Source organism: Vipera ursinii (genome assembly GCF_947247035.1).
Source record: "Vipera ursinii genome assembly, chromosome: Z".
NCBI classification, from domain to species: Eukaryota; Metazoa; Chordata; class Lepidosauria; order Squamata; family Viperidae; genus Vipera; species Vipera ursinii.
In genome coordinates, this window is record NC_139517.1 from 85,002,580 (window position 1) to 85,019,999 (window position 17,420).

The window sequence follows — 17,420 nt, forward strand, 5'->3', positions numbered from 1 at the left end:
TTTAGAGATTCCTAAACCAAGATTATTACAAGCACTTCTACACAGCCCCAGCTCTTGAACCATACACAGAAAACATGTGGTAATATTAGTGATCATCTAAATTTTAGTTTTCCAATCTTATGATCTCAGACCATAATAAATTCTGGAGCCATAAGTAATTCTTGGACCAGTACTTCACCTACAAAATTCCCCAAGGCTCAATACAGCTCCACTTCCAATGGAATTCACTGTCAGGCCTGTGTTTTCTGGCCCTGGAACATGGGTTAGAGTAAACTGAAATGGACTTGGCAAAACACTGGGAAACATAAAATTATTTCTCTGTTCCACATTTTTCTGTAGCTGTGGCCTCTGACTGAGTACAAATTCATGCCCCACATCATCTGACCAAAGGAAACTCTAAATTTCAGCTTCCTTGATTATGTGGAACATATACCAACTACACATCCTGCAGTTTCCCAACAGTCTGCTTAGTATGATAACTTCACAGATTTCAGTAAGCAAGAGGATAATAAACTACCATCTCATCGGCCTTATCATTGCCCCACTGAGCTGATCACTGCCCAATTGAGCAGATCTATTTGGAATTGGGGCTTTTATGATTTTATAAGCAAAAACCTTAAAATTCATCCACTCATCTATTGCACCAGCTCCTACTGGTGTTCTGTTTGTAAATATATAAATTATGGGACCTGTAATTTCCAGGCTGTCAACCAGATCTCCATCTGGAATTTATTTATTTTTATTTTAATCTCATTTATATCCCGCCCTTCTCTGAAGACTCAGGGCGGCTTACAATCTAAGCACAAATTAAATGTGCTTAGCAATAGCCTTCATTCTATGTATATGCCTTCTTATTAGGGCTTTTGCCCCCCCCAAGCGGCATTATTACAAAGTCAGCTTATTGCCCCCAACAATCTGGGTTCTCATTTTACCTACCTCGGAAGGATGGAAGGCTGAGTCAACCTTGAGCCAGGTGGGATGCGAACCTGCAATAATTGCAGGCAGCTGGTGTTACTTAAGGAGGCATTAGCCCACTGCTCCACCAAGATACTCTCTGCCTCAATCACTGAACTTTTCAAGCATTTGCAAAAGATATGCATCTTTACTAAGTTAAGCCTAGTGATGCTTACAATTTGCTTCATATCCAAGGTGGTGATGAATGGGCAATTTCTTTCCACACGCAGCATGATCACTTTTAATACACAGTGATGCTGTCTAGGCTATGCTGCGCACCTGTTGCCTTCCAAAGTCTGAAGAATATTTTCTAGGACTTGACTCTATGAATCTATTAGACTCTGTCTTGATGACATTCTAATCCATTTATCTTCTAAACAATATGAAACTCATATTGTATGAGTAGACTTGCAGCATCTCCAAGTACACTACCTCTGTGTTACATTGTAAAAATGTGAATTTGAAGCACATCAGATGTTTTGGGATACTGCATCTTATCAATAGAGATACAGATGGAGTCTAACGAAGTTGAAGCTATTACATTTGGCAACTACCCCAGAAAGTCAAGAGCGTTCAGAGGCTAATGGGTTTTGTAAACTATTATTCTTCCTTCATTCCAAGTTTTGCTGAGTTCAGAGCCCTTTAATCTACTGCTTAAGCAAACATTACAGTATTTATTTGGGATACACTGGCTTGGAAAGCTTTTGAAAAGGGAAAGAAACTTTTTTCTACCTAGCCTATCCTGCAATATCTGATCACTTCTCACTGAAACAGATGCCAAATGGGAGGCATCTGCTGCAAGTTGCAGTCATAGTTGCTGCAAGTTGCCGTCTTGTGTCTATTATTTTAGAAAACTAAAACACTGTTCCACCTGTGATAAGAAATTAGCAATCAAGATGGCTTTTGATATTTGAGATACCTTCTAGAAATAGCACAAAATCCCATAGAAATATGGAATGACTACCACTATCTGAAGTATCCATAAACAAAAAAGAAGCTACATCAGTGGTTAACTTTATTGGCCACTGTTTTTTCTCTGGATTAACTTCAGGGTGGTACATTCCAAGCATTCACAACAAGAAAGCAATCATCCTAGAAGCCAAAACAGCAGGGAGAAGTGGACAATTCACATCACAACCACATCACATCACAATTCTCAATAGTGATTCCTCCTGAAAATAATACTATTTTACTGACAAAATGCTTATAGAACCAGTTAGATTTAATGACCCGTTTTCAGGTACCAGGTTAAGTGACTTAACCTGCAGCTTTATTCCACAATAAGGGGCTAATTACCTGACAGTTCCATGCTTGCATGTTCATTTTCAACATAAACTCATCAGAAAACAATATGCATACTTAAATCTCATCATAACACTGAGACTGCTCATGTTGCTAGGAGTTAGGAGGCATATAAATTTAATAAATTATTGTGATTGGTCGGTCACAGTCAACCTGATGTTTAGACTGGAGTTGGCATTTTTGTTACTACATAAATTTTCCGTATCTCTTTGTTGTCTGGGTTTTTGCAGCCAAGATCTAGAACCTATATTGTATCCATATTGTAACCTATATGGTATCCAGAAGTTAAAGGTAAAGGTAAAGGTTCCCCCGCACATGCGTGCTAGTCGTTTCCGACTCTAGGGGCCGGTGCTCATCTCCGTTTCATAGCCGAAGAGCCAGCGTTTGTCCGAGGACGTCTCCGTGGTCATGTGGCCGGCATGACTAGACGCCAAAGGCGCACGGAACGCTGTTACCTTCCCACCATAGTGGTCCCTATTTTTCTACTTGCATTTTTACGTGCTTTCGAACTGCTAGGTGGGCAGAAGCTGGGACGAGTAACAGGCGCTCACTCTGTTACGCGGCACTCGGGATTCGACCCGCCAAACTGAAGACCTTCTGATCGACAAGCTCAGCGTCCTAACCCACTGAGCCACCGCGTCCCTATCCAGAAGTTACTTCCCTATTAATTTTAAGAGCAAGACAGCAAATCTAAATAAACTATTTTGTGCTATTTTTTTCCTCTAAAATTTATATGAATATTTACAAATTTGGATTATTTCAAACCTTTGGCTTATGAAAACTACCATTTTGCCAAAGTCTGCTCAGTGGCTTTTAAGATACTTTATGAATGAAAGACTACATTTATGGAAATATTCATATTCTGAGCATTTTCAAAAACTTAATTTTGCAATTAGGAAATCTTCCATTTAAATGCAAAAATACAGGATCCCAGTCCAAGCTGATCTGTATAATTGGATACAGATGTTTTATGTACATTAAGGATTTTTGAGCTGTTTTTCATTATTTGAATCCAGATGAAATTATGATTGATATACTGATTGGGAAGACTAAAATTCTTTATACACAGGTAGGCCAGTACAGGAACATACATTATTTCTGACAGAAGATAATGTTTTTGCTGTATTAAGTTACATGTTTATATGTAAAATATTCTGACATAAATTTGCGGCAAGAACAACCTTACCCTAAATGGTTTATGCTAAGCTTTTTATCCTGAATAATTTTCATCTGATAAACAACAAAATTCCTAAAGTCTGCTCTTCTATACATATTTATTCAGATGCAAGTAGCACTGAAGTGAATAACACTAACCCCTAGGCAAATGCACCCTGCAATCCAGATACTGAATGGCATTAAGTTGGGCCATGGGAGAGGTGGGGGAAGCTTCACATGAATGTACTAGGTGTTTCCTCCATCTTGCTTTTTATAATCCAGTTGTCAACAGAACAGCCTTCCCCCACCCTCTTATGAGAATTTGCATTTAGAAGCTCTGAATCCACAGTATTAATTTATAGATACGGAGTTCTTCTAATAGCTTCTGATAACATCAAGAGATGTAGATTTCTAGTGTTTCAGATCCAACTATAGGAAGCAGGAACTTTAAATTCCTTTAGTAAAAATATATAAGTATTCGTGGATCATACTTTACGATAAAATTAACACTTCATAGTAAGCCAGCGCTTACTGAATAAACCACAGTTAGCCGAGTTCAAACAGCATGTTAGGTCAAAATTGAGCAATCACATTATGGTTTAGAATTATCAGGAACAAAGAGTTAAATCACTACAGAATGGTTCCAGAAGTTTTAACAGAAGACATTCTTCCAGAGTTATTCTACAGCTTGTTTGTATACTTTTTAAATGGCATTTTCTCTTGATACTGCTCCCCATGATAAATACCGGTAATTATGGTGTATTTTCCTTCAGACTTTATAGTAAGGAAAGACTATTACAGTAATAGGTCATGATAACACTGAAAGAACAAAGCTACGATATCCGGATTGCAAAACTCTGTACTGCTCTAACTGATAATCAAAACAATTTTCTTTGTATCTCTACCATTAAGTGATAATCTGGAATTTTGCAGCCTAAACCTTGTAACTCTATAAAAGAGGAATATGTAGTTTTCAAATTAATCAGAAAATTGATAACTTTAAAAAAAATTACTTGGGAAAATGTGTTAGGATTAGTGTTCGTTTCTCAAGAGGAAGTTTGTCCTTTTCCTGTCTTGCATGTTCAAGAAGTTGCCGTCTCATAACGGTAAAAACAGAGCGCAGCAGGGTTCTCCCAAAAATTTGTGTGGTTTCATATTGAGGTAGACTGTCACAAAACTGGGGGACATTGCAGTAACACAACCACCTACAAAGGAAAAAAATAAAATACAAGCTCAATTAACCCAAATTACCATGCAATGTATTTCAATCAAACTCACTTAATAACTGTTTTACTTTACAGAATGGATTACTGAAATTTCTAAACAAGCATTTTATATCATATAATTATTCTGTAGGTTGTAACTAACTGAACTACAGAAAGCACCTACATTCAGCCAGAACTATATAGCCTAGATTATTTCTTAATATCTCCTAGATGAACCAGACTGTAACAGATTATAAATCAGATTCCCTGCCAGGATGGTGAAAAGAATCTGGATGGGGGTGCCTGAAGGGGATTGTATTTTTGGAAAGTGGGGTGCCATTAGGGATATTGGGAAGCTAGGAGTGTGAGCTAAAGTGCTCCAAGGACTTAGATCCCCTCCCAGGAATATGTTAAGTATATGAGTGATGGTAAGGAGATATTCTACTCTGGCCCTCTGGGCTCTACCCTATTTTGTAGTCAGCAGACATTCAGCCTGGGTTTTTGACTGCTGCTTTTTAATGCCAGGTCAGACTGTAAAAAGGCTACCCTCATCTGTGATTTGACTACAGTTTATTTTATTTATTTTATATCATTTTAACAAAACAAAACCCCTCCCAACCCCCTCCCCTCTCCCCAACCCTCTCCAACACCTCCCTCCCTTCCCCCTCCCCCCTCCCCAGAGCTCAATACAGGGTATAAAAATACAAACAATCATAGTCTACCTTATGCAAACAACAATAAACTATTAAATCTATCGCACTTTAACTCTTATAAAATAACTACAAGCAATATAAATATCACATCAATACTTATTCAAATTCTAAATGAAACTTTTTAGTCCCATATTTATTCTAGATATAATGAATCCATCTTCTCCACTCCACAATATATCTCTGTTGCGACTGATCTTTCAAGTACGCTGAGATCTTTGCCATTTCCGCCAGGTTGGAAACTTTTAAAGTCCATTCTTCTATAGTTGGCAGTTCTTCCTTCTTCCAATATTGCCCTACTAAAAGTCTCGCTGCCGTAATTAAATTCAACATCAGCTTAGTGTCCACAACAGTAGTATCAGTAATAATGCCCAGTAAAAACAGTTGCCCAAAATGTGATTTGACTACAGTTGAAAGGGTTTACCTAGTATGCATTACGAAGATCTGGCTTGATTTCATAATTGAGCTGGCAGTGGAATTTCTCAGGTTTATGATCCTGGAAACTTAATCTGTGTTTTCTTGAATTGGAGTCAGAGGCACCTTGGGAGTTCATGGACAGCATGATATCCATAGGCCTATCCTATGTAATCCAGGGCACAATATTTGAAAGGAGTGATAGGCCTAATCTGATTCTGCTGTCAGAGTCCTGACAATTGTGATCTGGATATGGGGAGCTCTCACTTGTTCCCTGCTGTCATGATCTAATCGCTCCTTGATAATCGTGGAGTTCTCTGGCATGACTCCGCACTGCAGACTGGCTAGCCCAGGCAACCAATGTACCTTTGGGTTTCGGAGTCAGCTAGAGATTCTTCCTGATAGTTTGTTGCATAATCCAATTGAGGCTCTGGTTGAGCCCTGGAATAAGGGGAGACATGGATCTGATTGCACTCCTATGGCCTCTTTCCTACTGTGAAACAAGCTTCAGCTAAACCCAAGCAAAACTGAATGCCTTTGGATGTTGGGGCCTTTCTATCTCTTGTTTTGGATGGGGTTGTACTTGTGCACAGTTTGGGTGTCCTTGTGGAGCTATGGAAGCTGTGCTCAGAAAGGCCTTTGCTTAACCATGTATTGTATGATCACTTCTCCAATGGATTACATGCAAAATATCTACATTTTAAGAGTATTCAGGAACTTCAGTAGGTGCAAAACCGCACAAGCAGTTATATGTGCTCATCAATCAGCACATCTTACAACTCTACTCTATAGGCTGCATTGGTCCCAGGAACTACTGTAGTGATCTATGAAGTTCTTCAATATAGAACTGGATTTTCTGAGAGATTACCTCTTTCCAACTACATCTACATATTCCAGCAGGTCCAGCAGGAGGAGCAAGGTGTGGGTCTCATCAATTAAAGAATGTTGTCTGGCAGTGCACAAGAGGAGAGTCTTTTCTGTCATGGCTCTGCCAAATATCATTCAGATCAAAGTGGTTCCAATCCCGCTGCCTTTTGCCAAGCCTTGAGAACTTAGCTTGCTAAAGCCCCAGGGGAACAAAAAACCATGTTAGAGCCATGTTTAGTAACAATCTAAAAAAAAAGATACTGTTACCTTGTGTAGTTTATTTTATAGCCAGCAATGTCGTCATTAGGTGACCTCAGTCGCCACTGGGAAGGTGTTTCCAAGTGCCAGTAATTGATGCGATTGAGAAACATTTTAGCCAATTCTACTATGGTTTGTCTCTCTTTTGATGGTAGGTGACTAAATTTGTATTGCACAAAATTATTAACTCCCTTAAAGAAGAAACAGAAAGGAGAGAAGTTGTGAAAACCTGATATAAAATTCAGAAATGTTATGGACCTAAGGAGAAATAAGTTCTAGCAAATACTTTCTATTGAAAATGTCACTGAATCTTTACCGACCAGCTTGTATTTGTTTCATATTTTATATCTAATGTTTAAATGCTGTTGTAAATACATTTTGTTCTTTTTGGTTTCTTAGGAAAGAGACTATATCACTCTTTATAATATATAGTTTGGCTGATCACAATGGCATATCACTTTTAGTCGACAATATATGCTCAGATATTAACTTCTATATTATAACAGTGATTTTATGTAGGTAAACAAACCAAAGATCGATAACCAGTTGGGAAATTTCTGTATAATAAACCATGATGTTCAGGAATGCCCTTCAGTTTAAAACAAATTTGACATCTAAAGGTGCTCTTATTATATTTCCAATTTTACAAAACACACCCATAGTATTTAAAACTATAATTCTGGAGTTATGAGCTAAGGTTTATAAGTAAATGTAGTTTCTAATATTGCATGCAAAGTTTTAAACCCTCCCTTACCATCTTCTCACTTGAAGGTGTAGAGAAGTACAAGAAAAGATCAGGAATTGAGATATGTAATTATTATAACTCAAATGTTTCTTTGTGCCTGTAGCCCCTGCTACTGTCCATATCAGAGCATTTTAGTGAATCTTCCCTGGCTGTAATAAATACAGCTCCAGTTTCATTTATGAATCCAAACTGCATTTGTTAAAGTAACTTTGGACAAAATAATCTGACATAATTAAACCTATATATCCAGATTTGTTCATGACATTATGAATCTTCTCAAATGGGTGTTAAAACAACCAGTATTCTATACAATTTTAAACCTCATTCCAGTACAATAAGCTTATTAATTTTAATTGGGCATTTGTTTAATTCCTTTTTAATTTTTGTATTGTTATTTATATATGCCCTGTTAACCGCCCTGAGTCCTTCGGGAGAAGGGCGGTATACAAATTTAATAAAAGTAAAGTAAAAAAAAGTAAAGTATTAAATGCTTAACATTTAATTACTACTACTATATTAATCTCAGCTAATAACAATAGTTACCTTCCTGAATCAGCACCTTAGTTTCTAAAAAATATCAGCTACCTACCTAGGGTCTTGTAGTGATACAAATTGTATCAGCTACTGGATTCCTTTTAAACATCCTCTTTTGTATTGCTAATGGTGGATTTTCCAATTTACAAGATGCTTTTTCCATCCAATTTCCAGGGGCACTGAACTAAAATACAAAGGCCTCTCTGCAGACATGTACAAAAGAATACATTAAGAAGAGTACTACTTAAACTATAGGTAATCATTATACATATAGATGAGAGTGCAAGTTGCATTCTGAAATACATGCAATAGATTTACAAGGCCTATTGGCATAGGAGAAGGCAAAACTATCCTAATGTGAACTTTTATGTTGACAGCTTTCTTTCTTGGTCCACATAAGAAAATCATATTTTTGTATTGCCATGGACTCTTTATCTATTTTTGAAAGAACTGTTAGATAAAGGTAATATCATACGAAGAGATGCCTGCATGCATACTTTACCTGTTCAATACTAGGTTTCTCAAATGGGGGACTCTCCAGAGATCCTTCTACAACTGGTTTCCCCATCTGTAATATACACTTCCTCAAAAGCTGTTGAAAAGAAATTGGAAAATGATAATGAAATATGACAATTTCATACTTTTATTTATGTTTATAACATTTCTACACACTTGTCTGTGTGGCTTAAATGAATGCATTTCTGGTCACAGCTGCAACTTAAAATGTATTTTCTAAACAGAAAAGCGTTCAGTTTACCTTGAATAAGTAGAAATAAACCTGCTTGGTATCTGCATCTTCTTCTTTGTGAACACAGGTGAATAGATACTCAACATCCAACACAATCCCCAATAGTCTGTTCATTTCTTCTTCTGAGACATTCTCCAAATGGGAAACATGAGCGGCTAAAACAAACAAGAAAATCTTAGGTTTTCAAGGAAAAGGTAAGCTACTGAAAATACATAGTACAGTCATTCTTGACTTGATGACTTCTTTTTATGTATAGGCTTCAATTCAGTATGAAGAAATCATAGGTCTGAGGAACCTAACAATACAGCGCCAATCTTAAACCAGCAACAGTCAAACTTGTTTATATCACCCTGGAGCAAACATTTGGTAAAGCCTGCATTCTTTTCCACAGAACAGGCTGTTTACAACCATCATCAGAGTCATTTTTAGGTTTTTCCCCTTGTTTAGTTAATGAAAGAATTATTTGTAGGGGCAAACACTGTTGTGCTACTATACTGAATCAGTTTTCTAATTTTTTTTTATAAGGGAGTGATCTTTTACTATATGTTTAATATTATACATTTCATAATGCAGGCAAGTTTGCTACTAGGAGAATGTTTTAGTTAACAGTTTATAAATAGAAGGAACTACTTCATCTGCCTTAAATAATATTGGTAATCTAACATTTCTTACAGATTTCCTCCTCAGATACAATTTTATTTCAGATACTAATCAAGGATGCAATTTCTAGGAAAATTTTGGAATGAAAAACTTCACTAAATTTTTGCAGGGTTTTCTAAGAATGCCCAAGTGCTGTATGTTAACTCATTCATTTTTTTAAAAAAACATTTATTAATATATGTCCCTGATGACTTACCGTAATAAAAATAATATTCCTGTCTTAAAAGCTTATTAAATGGTAGTTATCATGAAACAGCTGGATGCTAATTAGGAAATTAGTTGTCATTTTAATAACACATTTTAAACTCTGGTCTAAACTTCTATCATGATTTCCTATCTTCAGTAGTTTATCTATTTCCTTTAAAGCAGGTTAACACATTTTAGCTTATAAAAACATCATAGTCTAAACCTAGGAGATAATCAAGCTGAGCCCAAGGGTGGGGGTCAAATACATCATCAGTTTGAGCCACTACAATCCCATAAGAGAACTAGCCCTTTTGAAGCCTATTTATTCTGATCTGGAGCTAATTCACCTTGATCATTAATGGTTCAAATTCTTGTGTATATGTAGCATGAAATACACTTGTAGTACTTTTGAAGTCTATTCTGGCTCCTGACACTAAGTATAAATAAAATCCATTGTTTCATTGGCCTTGTCTATAATAAATGTCACTAACTGCTTTCAAATATGACAAGCTGTGGATACTACCTTATTAAAGCACACTAGTTACACAACCTTTGTCCAGGCTTTACTCTACTTTTGACAAGGTATGCAAACCAAGTGATACTATCACATAGATTCCCTTTATACAATAATCTTGCTTTATCGCTTCTAGAGGCAGGGCCGATGGTTTATCTGAAACAGGTATAAATGCAACTTTATCTTATTAACATACACATATAAATATAGTATGTATACACACACTAGCATAGCATAGCATAGCAATAGCAAAATGAAATACATTCTTATCAATATCATCTGGATTTTGCGATATATGTTTGTGATGCTATCTGAGGATTCTGGAAGTTGAAGTGTAACATATCTGGATAGTGCCATGCTGGGGAAAGGAAAAAATTACTACTTTCTCAGTCTTTCTTTGCTATACTATTTTCATCTACAGCATATCTTTAGATATAGCAGTGGTAGCAAACTAGTGGCACACAGAGCCCTCTCTGTGGGCATGCGCAGTTGCCCCAGCCCCGCCTCCCCCATGGCCACTTCACCAGCATCCCCCCCGAGGAGAGTCATCCCCAGGCACAGCCCGCATGGAGCAGTGCAGGCAAGGACATGGCAGCCGGGCAGTGGGGACAAGACTCTGCCCTTGCACCCTGTCATGTGCAGATGATGCCAGGCACAAGCGGAGGGCATGGTCACCATTGCGCTGCAGGGCCATCTGGGCGATCTGCTGCGGTGAGCCGTGGAGGCAGTGGGTGGCCCTGTGGGTAGGCGTGGCATGGCGTGAGGGATGGAGCGGAGGCAGAGGGTGCGGTTTTGGGATACTCAGTGTCTAAAAGGGTCGCCATCACTGCTTTAGTGGTATATCTAACATCCAGATTCAACCATAGTTTCATTCCATACAGCATTAACTTTGTGAACTCTCAAGCTTCCTCCTTCCGTTATATATTCAAGATGGACAGTATTTAATATTTATTTGTTATGTATATGTAAGGGTGTATATATAGGTTGAACTTAAATGGACTCCAGAAGATGGTAGAGGACAGGAAGGCCTGAAGGAACGTTGTCCATGGGGTCGCGGTGGGTCGGACACAACTTCGCAACTAACAACAAGAATGTAGGGATGTGGGTCTATACATATGTTTTATATAGTATGATTAGGTGTGTGTCATGTATGTGTTTCACTTTGAGAGCGGGCAACTAAATTTCATTTTTGATGTGTGCCGTTGTGCCCACAGCAAAAAAATGACAATAAAGGTTATCTTAATCTTATCTTAATCTTTACTTTACCTTACCTTACTTGTAGAAATAAGTAAAATGGCATTACATACATACACACAAACCCAAATACCTCCATATGTTCCTTATGACAGGGATTCCTAATTTTTTTATCTTTGCACTTTTATTCTCTTCTTAAAGGGGTTAATGAACACCCCTCCCCTAAAAATCCCAACACCAAAATAATCCCCAATGAACAATAAAAACAATGCAAGTAATCGTCAACTTACAACCTTTCATTTGGTGACCGTTCAATGCCACTAAAAAAAGTGACTTTTTCACACTTACAACTTTTGCACCAACCCCATGGTCCTGAATGCCTGGCAAGTGGCTCATATTTATGAGTGTCCCAAGGTCATGTGATCATCTTTACAACCTTCTGACAAGCAAAATTAATGGGGAAACCAATTGATAACCGTATTACTAAGTTAACAACTGCAGTGATTGACTTAACAAGTGTGGCAGGAAAAGTCGTAAAATGGGGCAAAATTCACTAAAAAAACTAATTTCGCTTAGGAACAGAAATTTAGTGTTTATTAGTGGTTGTAAGTTGAGGACTACCTATAATAATGAAAAATTTGGAAAGGTGAGTTTATTATAACAATGTATTTAAAAAGTTCTTCACACCTCCCTTTGACTTACATCTTTCCTTGACTTGCCCAAGGAAAGTACATCTCACAATTTGGGAAATCCTGGTGTATTCTATAATATTCACAAAAATATTTCTGAAAAAGAACAAACAAAAGAAACCTTACCTAGTGCATGATTACAACTACGGCATGGTTCAGTAAGGCTCACAACAGACTGCTGCAAATCTACCCTGGGTGGAGTAGGAGGTGGGTTAGGGTTTTTCCAGCCATTACATTTACAAGAATCCTCTGCCTGCAATTTTTAAAAAATAGGGGTAGAAAACAAAGAGAAATTATGTAAATTTGAATAATAGCAATTATTACCATATTTCTGAAATCATGATAGCAGTGTGTTTTTAATTCAGTAAAAACACTATTTACTTTTGTTCTATATTCGTGCATGAACAGCTGCTAAAGAGGGTTTCAGGGAAAGATGATAAAGTCTGGGGAATAAGATATGATAATGTTCTCATTTTGTGAAATCATGTTTCTTCTGATTGCTTATTTTATCTTACCACCAAAATATTAATAATAATATTAATGTGTGCATATATACATACATTCATAGTCAATAAAAGAGTAGGAAAAACAATACTGGGATACAATCCCCAAAATGACAGAATGATCTCAGTTCAAATCCAAGGCAAACCATTCAATATCACAGTAGAACTAACACCAAAAAATTATGTCCTTATCATCATGGGGGATTGGAATGCTAAAGTAGGAAGCCAAAAGATAACTGGAATAACAGACAAGTTTGGCCTTGCAGTACAAAATGAAGCAGGGCACAGGCTGATAGAATTTTGTCAAGAGAATACGATGGTCATAGCAAACACTCTTTTCCAACAACAGTCAGTAGAAACAAGACCAGGAGCTGACTGTGGCTCAGATCATGAGCTTCTCGTTGCAAAATTTAGGCGTAAACTGACAAAAGTAGGGAAAAGCACTAGGCCACTCAGGTATGAATTGCCTGAAATGGTATAGGGTTTCCTGCCTGAGCAGGGGGTTGGACTAGATGACCTCCAAGGTCCCTCCCAACTACTACTACTACTACTACTTATTATTATTATTATTATTATTATTATTATTATTATTATTATTATTATTATTATTATATTATTATTATTATTATTATTATTATTATTATTATTATTATTATTATTATTATTATTATTATTTCATATCCCTGTTGAATATACAGTAGAGGTGACAAATAGATTTAAGGAATTAGATCTGATAGACAGAGTGCCTGAAGAACTATGGACAGAGGTTCGCAACATTGTACAAGAGGTAGCAACTAAAACCATCCCAAAGAAAAAGAAATGCAAGAAAGCAAAATGGCTGTCTGAGGAAGCTTTGCAAATAGCTGAGGAAAGGAGGGAAGCGAAAGGCAAGGGAGAAAAAGAAAGATACGCCCAATTAAATGCAGAATTCCAGAGAATAGCTAGAAGAGATAAGAATGCCTTCTTAAATGAATAGTGCAAAGAAACAGAAGAAAACAATAGAATAGGGAGGACTAGAGATCTCTTCAAGAAAATTGGAGAGATGAAGGGAACGTTTCATGCAAAAATGGGCATGCTTAAAGGACCAAAATGGCAGGGACCTAGCAGAGGCAGAAGAGATTAAGAGGTGGCAAAATTACACAGAAGAACTATAGGTGAATGAGCTTAACGTCCCTGATAACCACAATGAGGTGGTCACTGACCTTGAGCCAGACATCCTAGAATGTGAAGTGAAGTGGGCCTTAGAAAAACTGAGCAACAACAAAGCTAGTGGAGGTGACAGTATTCCAGCTGAGCTATTCAAAATCTTAAAAGACGATGCAGTAAAAGTGCTACACTTTTGGAAAACTCAACAGTGGACACAAGACTGGAAAAGATCAGTTTACATTCCAATTCCAAAGAAAGGCAGTGCCAAAGAATGTTCAAACTATCGCACCATTGCACTCATTTCACATGCTAGTAAAGTTATGCTTAAAATCCTACAAGCTAGACTCCAGCAGTATGTGGATCGAGAACTACCTGAAGTACAGGCAGGATTTCGAAGAGGCAGAGGAACTAGAGATCAAATTGCCAACATACACTGGATCATGGAGAAAGCTAGGGAGTTCCAGAAAAACATCTACTTCTGCTTCATTGACTACGCTAAAGCCTTTGATTGTGTGGATCACAACAAACTGTGGCAAGTTCTTAGAGATGGGAGTAGCAGACCATCTTATTTGCCTCTTGAGAAACCTATATGCAGGTCAAGAAGCAACAGTGAGAACTAGACATGGAAGCACTGATTGGTTCAAAATTGGGAAAGGAGTCCGGCAAGGCTGTACACCGTTGCCCTGCCTATTTAACTTATATGCAGAGCACATCATGAGAAAGGCAGGGCTAGATGAATCAAAAGTTGGAATTAAGATTGCCAGAAGAAATATCAACAACCTAAGATATGTAGATGATACCACTCTAACAGCAGAAAGTGAAGAGGAACTAAAGAGCCTCTTGTTGCGGGTGAAGAAGGAGAGTGCAAAAGTTGGGTTGAAACTTAACATTAAGAAAACCAAGATCATGGCATCCGGCCCTCTCAATTCCTGGCAAATAGATGGGGAAGAAATGGACGTAGTGACAGATTTTATTTTCCTGGGCTCCAAGATCACCACAGACGGGGACTGCAGCCAAGAAATTAAAAGACAATTGCTTCTGGGGAGGAAAGCTATGGCAAATCTAGACAGCATACTAAAAAGCAGAGATGTCACCCTGCCAACAAAAGTGCATATAGTCAAGGCTATGGTTTTCCCAGTTGCAATGTATGGCTGTGAAAGTTGGACCATAAGAATGGCTGAGCGCCAAAGAATTGAAGCTTTTGAACTATGGTGCTGGAGAAGACTCCTGCGAGTCCCTTGGACTGCAAGGCGATCAAACCGGTCAGTCCTAGAAGAGATCAACCCTGACTGTTCTTTAGGTCAGATCCTGAAGTTGAAACTCAAATATTTTGGCCACCTTATGAGAAGGAAGGATTCACTGGAGAAAAGCCTAATGCTGGGAAAGATTGAGGGCAATAGAAGAAAGGGACGACAGAGAATGAGGTGGCTGGATGAAGTCACTGAAGCAGTAGGCGTGAGCTTAAATGGACTCCAGAAGATGGTAGAGGACAGGAAGGCCAGGAGGAACGTTGTCCATAGGGTCGTGATGGGTCGGACACAACTTCACAGCTAACAACAACAAAATATAACGTAGTTTCCGGCGTATAAGACGACTTTTTAACCCATGAAAATCTTCTCAAAAGTCAGGGGTCGGCTTATACGCCGGGTGCTGAAACTTTAGGGACAGGGCTGGCTGGAAAACCTGGAGCGGATCTTCCATTTAGTCTGTGCAGAGAAAGTGGGACCAATTTGAGAAGAAGCTGCAGTCTGTGATTTTTTACAGGCTGGGGTCTGGGCATCTTTCCTTCTAAAGTTGAAGAGCAGCTGTAGTCTATCCCAACTTGAAAGGCAGGTGGGGAATGCCGCAGTCAGAGCAGCTGCTTAGCTCTAAGGACACATTTGACTCAGGAACTGGGCTGGCTGGCTGGAAAACCTGGAGCGGATCTCCCATTTGGTCTTTTTTTTTTAAATCCCATTTATATCCTGCCCTTCTCCGAAGACTCAGGGCGGCTTACAATTTAAAGCACAAATCAATGTGCTTAGCAATAGCCTTCATTCTATGTATATGCCTACTTATTAGAGCTTTCACCCCCCCACCCCCCACAAGCAGCATTATTACAAAGTCAGCTTATTGCTCCCAACAATCTGGGTCCTCATTTTACCTACCTCGGAAGGATGGAAGGCTGAGTCAACCTTGAGCCTGGTGGGATGTGAACCTGCACTAATTGCAGGCAGCTGGTGTTACTTAAGGCTCTGCGCAGGGAAAGCTTTAGAGTGAATTAGGAAAAGTGAAAAAGTGAATTAGGAAAATAGGAAATGGTTGCTGGAATTGGGTATGTGTAGTTTAATGAAGACAAGGTTGAGGTGTGACATGATAGCAGTGATCCAATATCTCAGGGGCTGCCACAAAGAAGAGGGAGCCAAGCTATTTTCCAAAGCACCTGAAAGCAGGACAAGAAGCAATGGATGGAAACTAGTCAAGGAGAGAAGCAACCTAGAACTAAGGAGAAACTTCCTGACAGTTAGAACAATTAACCAGTGGAACAACCTGCCTCCAGAAGTGGTGAATGCTCCAACACTGGAAGTTTTTAAGAAGAGACTGGACAGCCATTTGTCTGAAATGGTATAGGGTTTCCTGCCTTAGCAGGGGGTTGGACTAGATGACCTCCAAGGTCCCTTCCAACTACTACTTCTTCTTCTTCTTCTTCTTCTTCTTCTTCTTCTTCTTCTTCTTCTTCTTCTTCTTATTATTATTATTATTATTATTATTATTATTATTATTATTATTATTATTAAGTTTAATCCACTTGCACTGTTTTATGTTTACATGTTTGATGACAAACAGCGTTGTTTATAAGTGACAGTTTTCCTACTAAGTACCTGCATGTCATAAGCATTTGAATTAAAATTACCATATTAAAATCAAATCTGATGTTTTTTAATTTTTATTTGGTGTGCGTTGGAAGAGGGGTAGTCTTATACGGCGAGTAGAGCCCAAACCCTATAATTTAACAGGAAATGTAGGGGTCGTCTTATACGCCCAGTCGTCTTATATGCCGGAAAATAAGGTACATATAAGTGTATATACACAAATGTTGAAAAATGAGTAAAATTGACAGCCAATTTTACTCACATTGTTCCTATTCATAGAAGGACATTTCTCTGAGTCTCTCTGCAGCTTCTTTTACCCCAGTTCAAAGTATTGTAAATCCTTCTGACTAGTAAAGATAAGAGATGGAGTGAAAGTTCCCACTCAGAAAATGGCTACTCTAAATCTAACATTACACACACACACACACACACACACACACACACACAAACATTACATAACAGAGAAATCATACAATGCCTGCAGATATTTTGGATTACCAACCCTGTAATTCTGGACCATTCATGATACTAATTGGACAGATTTAATCACAAAAGCCTGGGAAACATCCAATTGCCCAAACATTGTGTGTGTGTGTGTGTGTGTGTGTGTGTGTGTAATAGAGAGAGAGAGAGGTGCATATATATAATATATACAATATTGTAGAAACTGTCTTTTCAGAGGTAGACACCAAATGATGATGAAATAGTTATGAACAGAATAACTTTGTTTTTCAAGATTTTAACCCAAAAGCTACAATAATGAGTAGGTGGGCTAGTTCACTTA

At 38.1% G+C, this 17,420-nt stretch overlaps 1 protein-coding gene across 4 annotated transcripts in view; it reads right to left on the reverse strand.

The window, feature by feature from the left end:
* KAT2B (lysine acetyltransferase 2B) overlaps positions 1 to 17,420 on the reverse strand; it is a 78,581-nt gene that overhangs the window by 42,128 nt on the left and 19,033 nt on the right. For all 4 annotated transcript variants that reach the window (XM_083376123.1, XM_083376124.1, XM_083376122.1 and 1 more), the window contains exons 2-6: positions 12,262 to 12,388; positions 8,902 to 9,047; positions 8,647 to 8,736; positions 6,875 to 7,056; positions 4,425 to 4,616 (exon numbers count right to left, since the gene is read on the reverse strand). In XM_083376123.1, the coding sequence (XP_083232249.1) occupies positions 4,425 to 4,616; positions 6,875 to 7,056; positions 8,647 to 8,736; positions 8,902 to 9,047; positions 12,262 to 12,388 (737 nt within the window). The remainder of the gene's footprint in view (positions 1 to 4,424; positions 4,617 to 6,874; positions 7,057 to 8,646; positions 8,737 to 8,901; positions 9,048 to 12,261; positions 12,389 to 17,420) is intronic.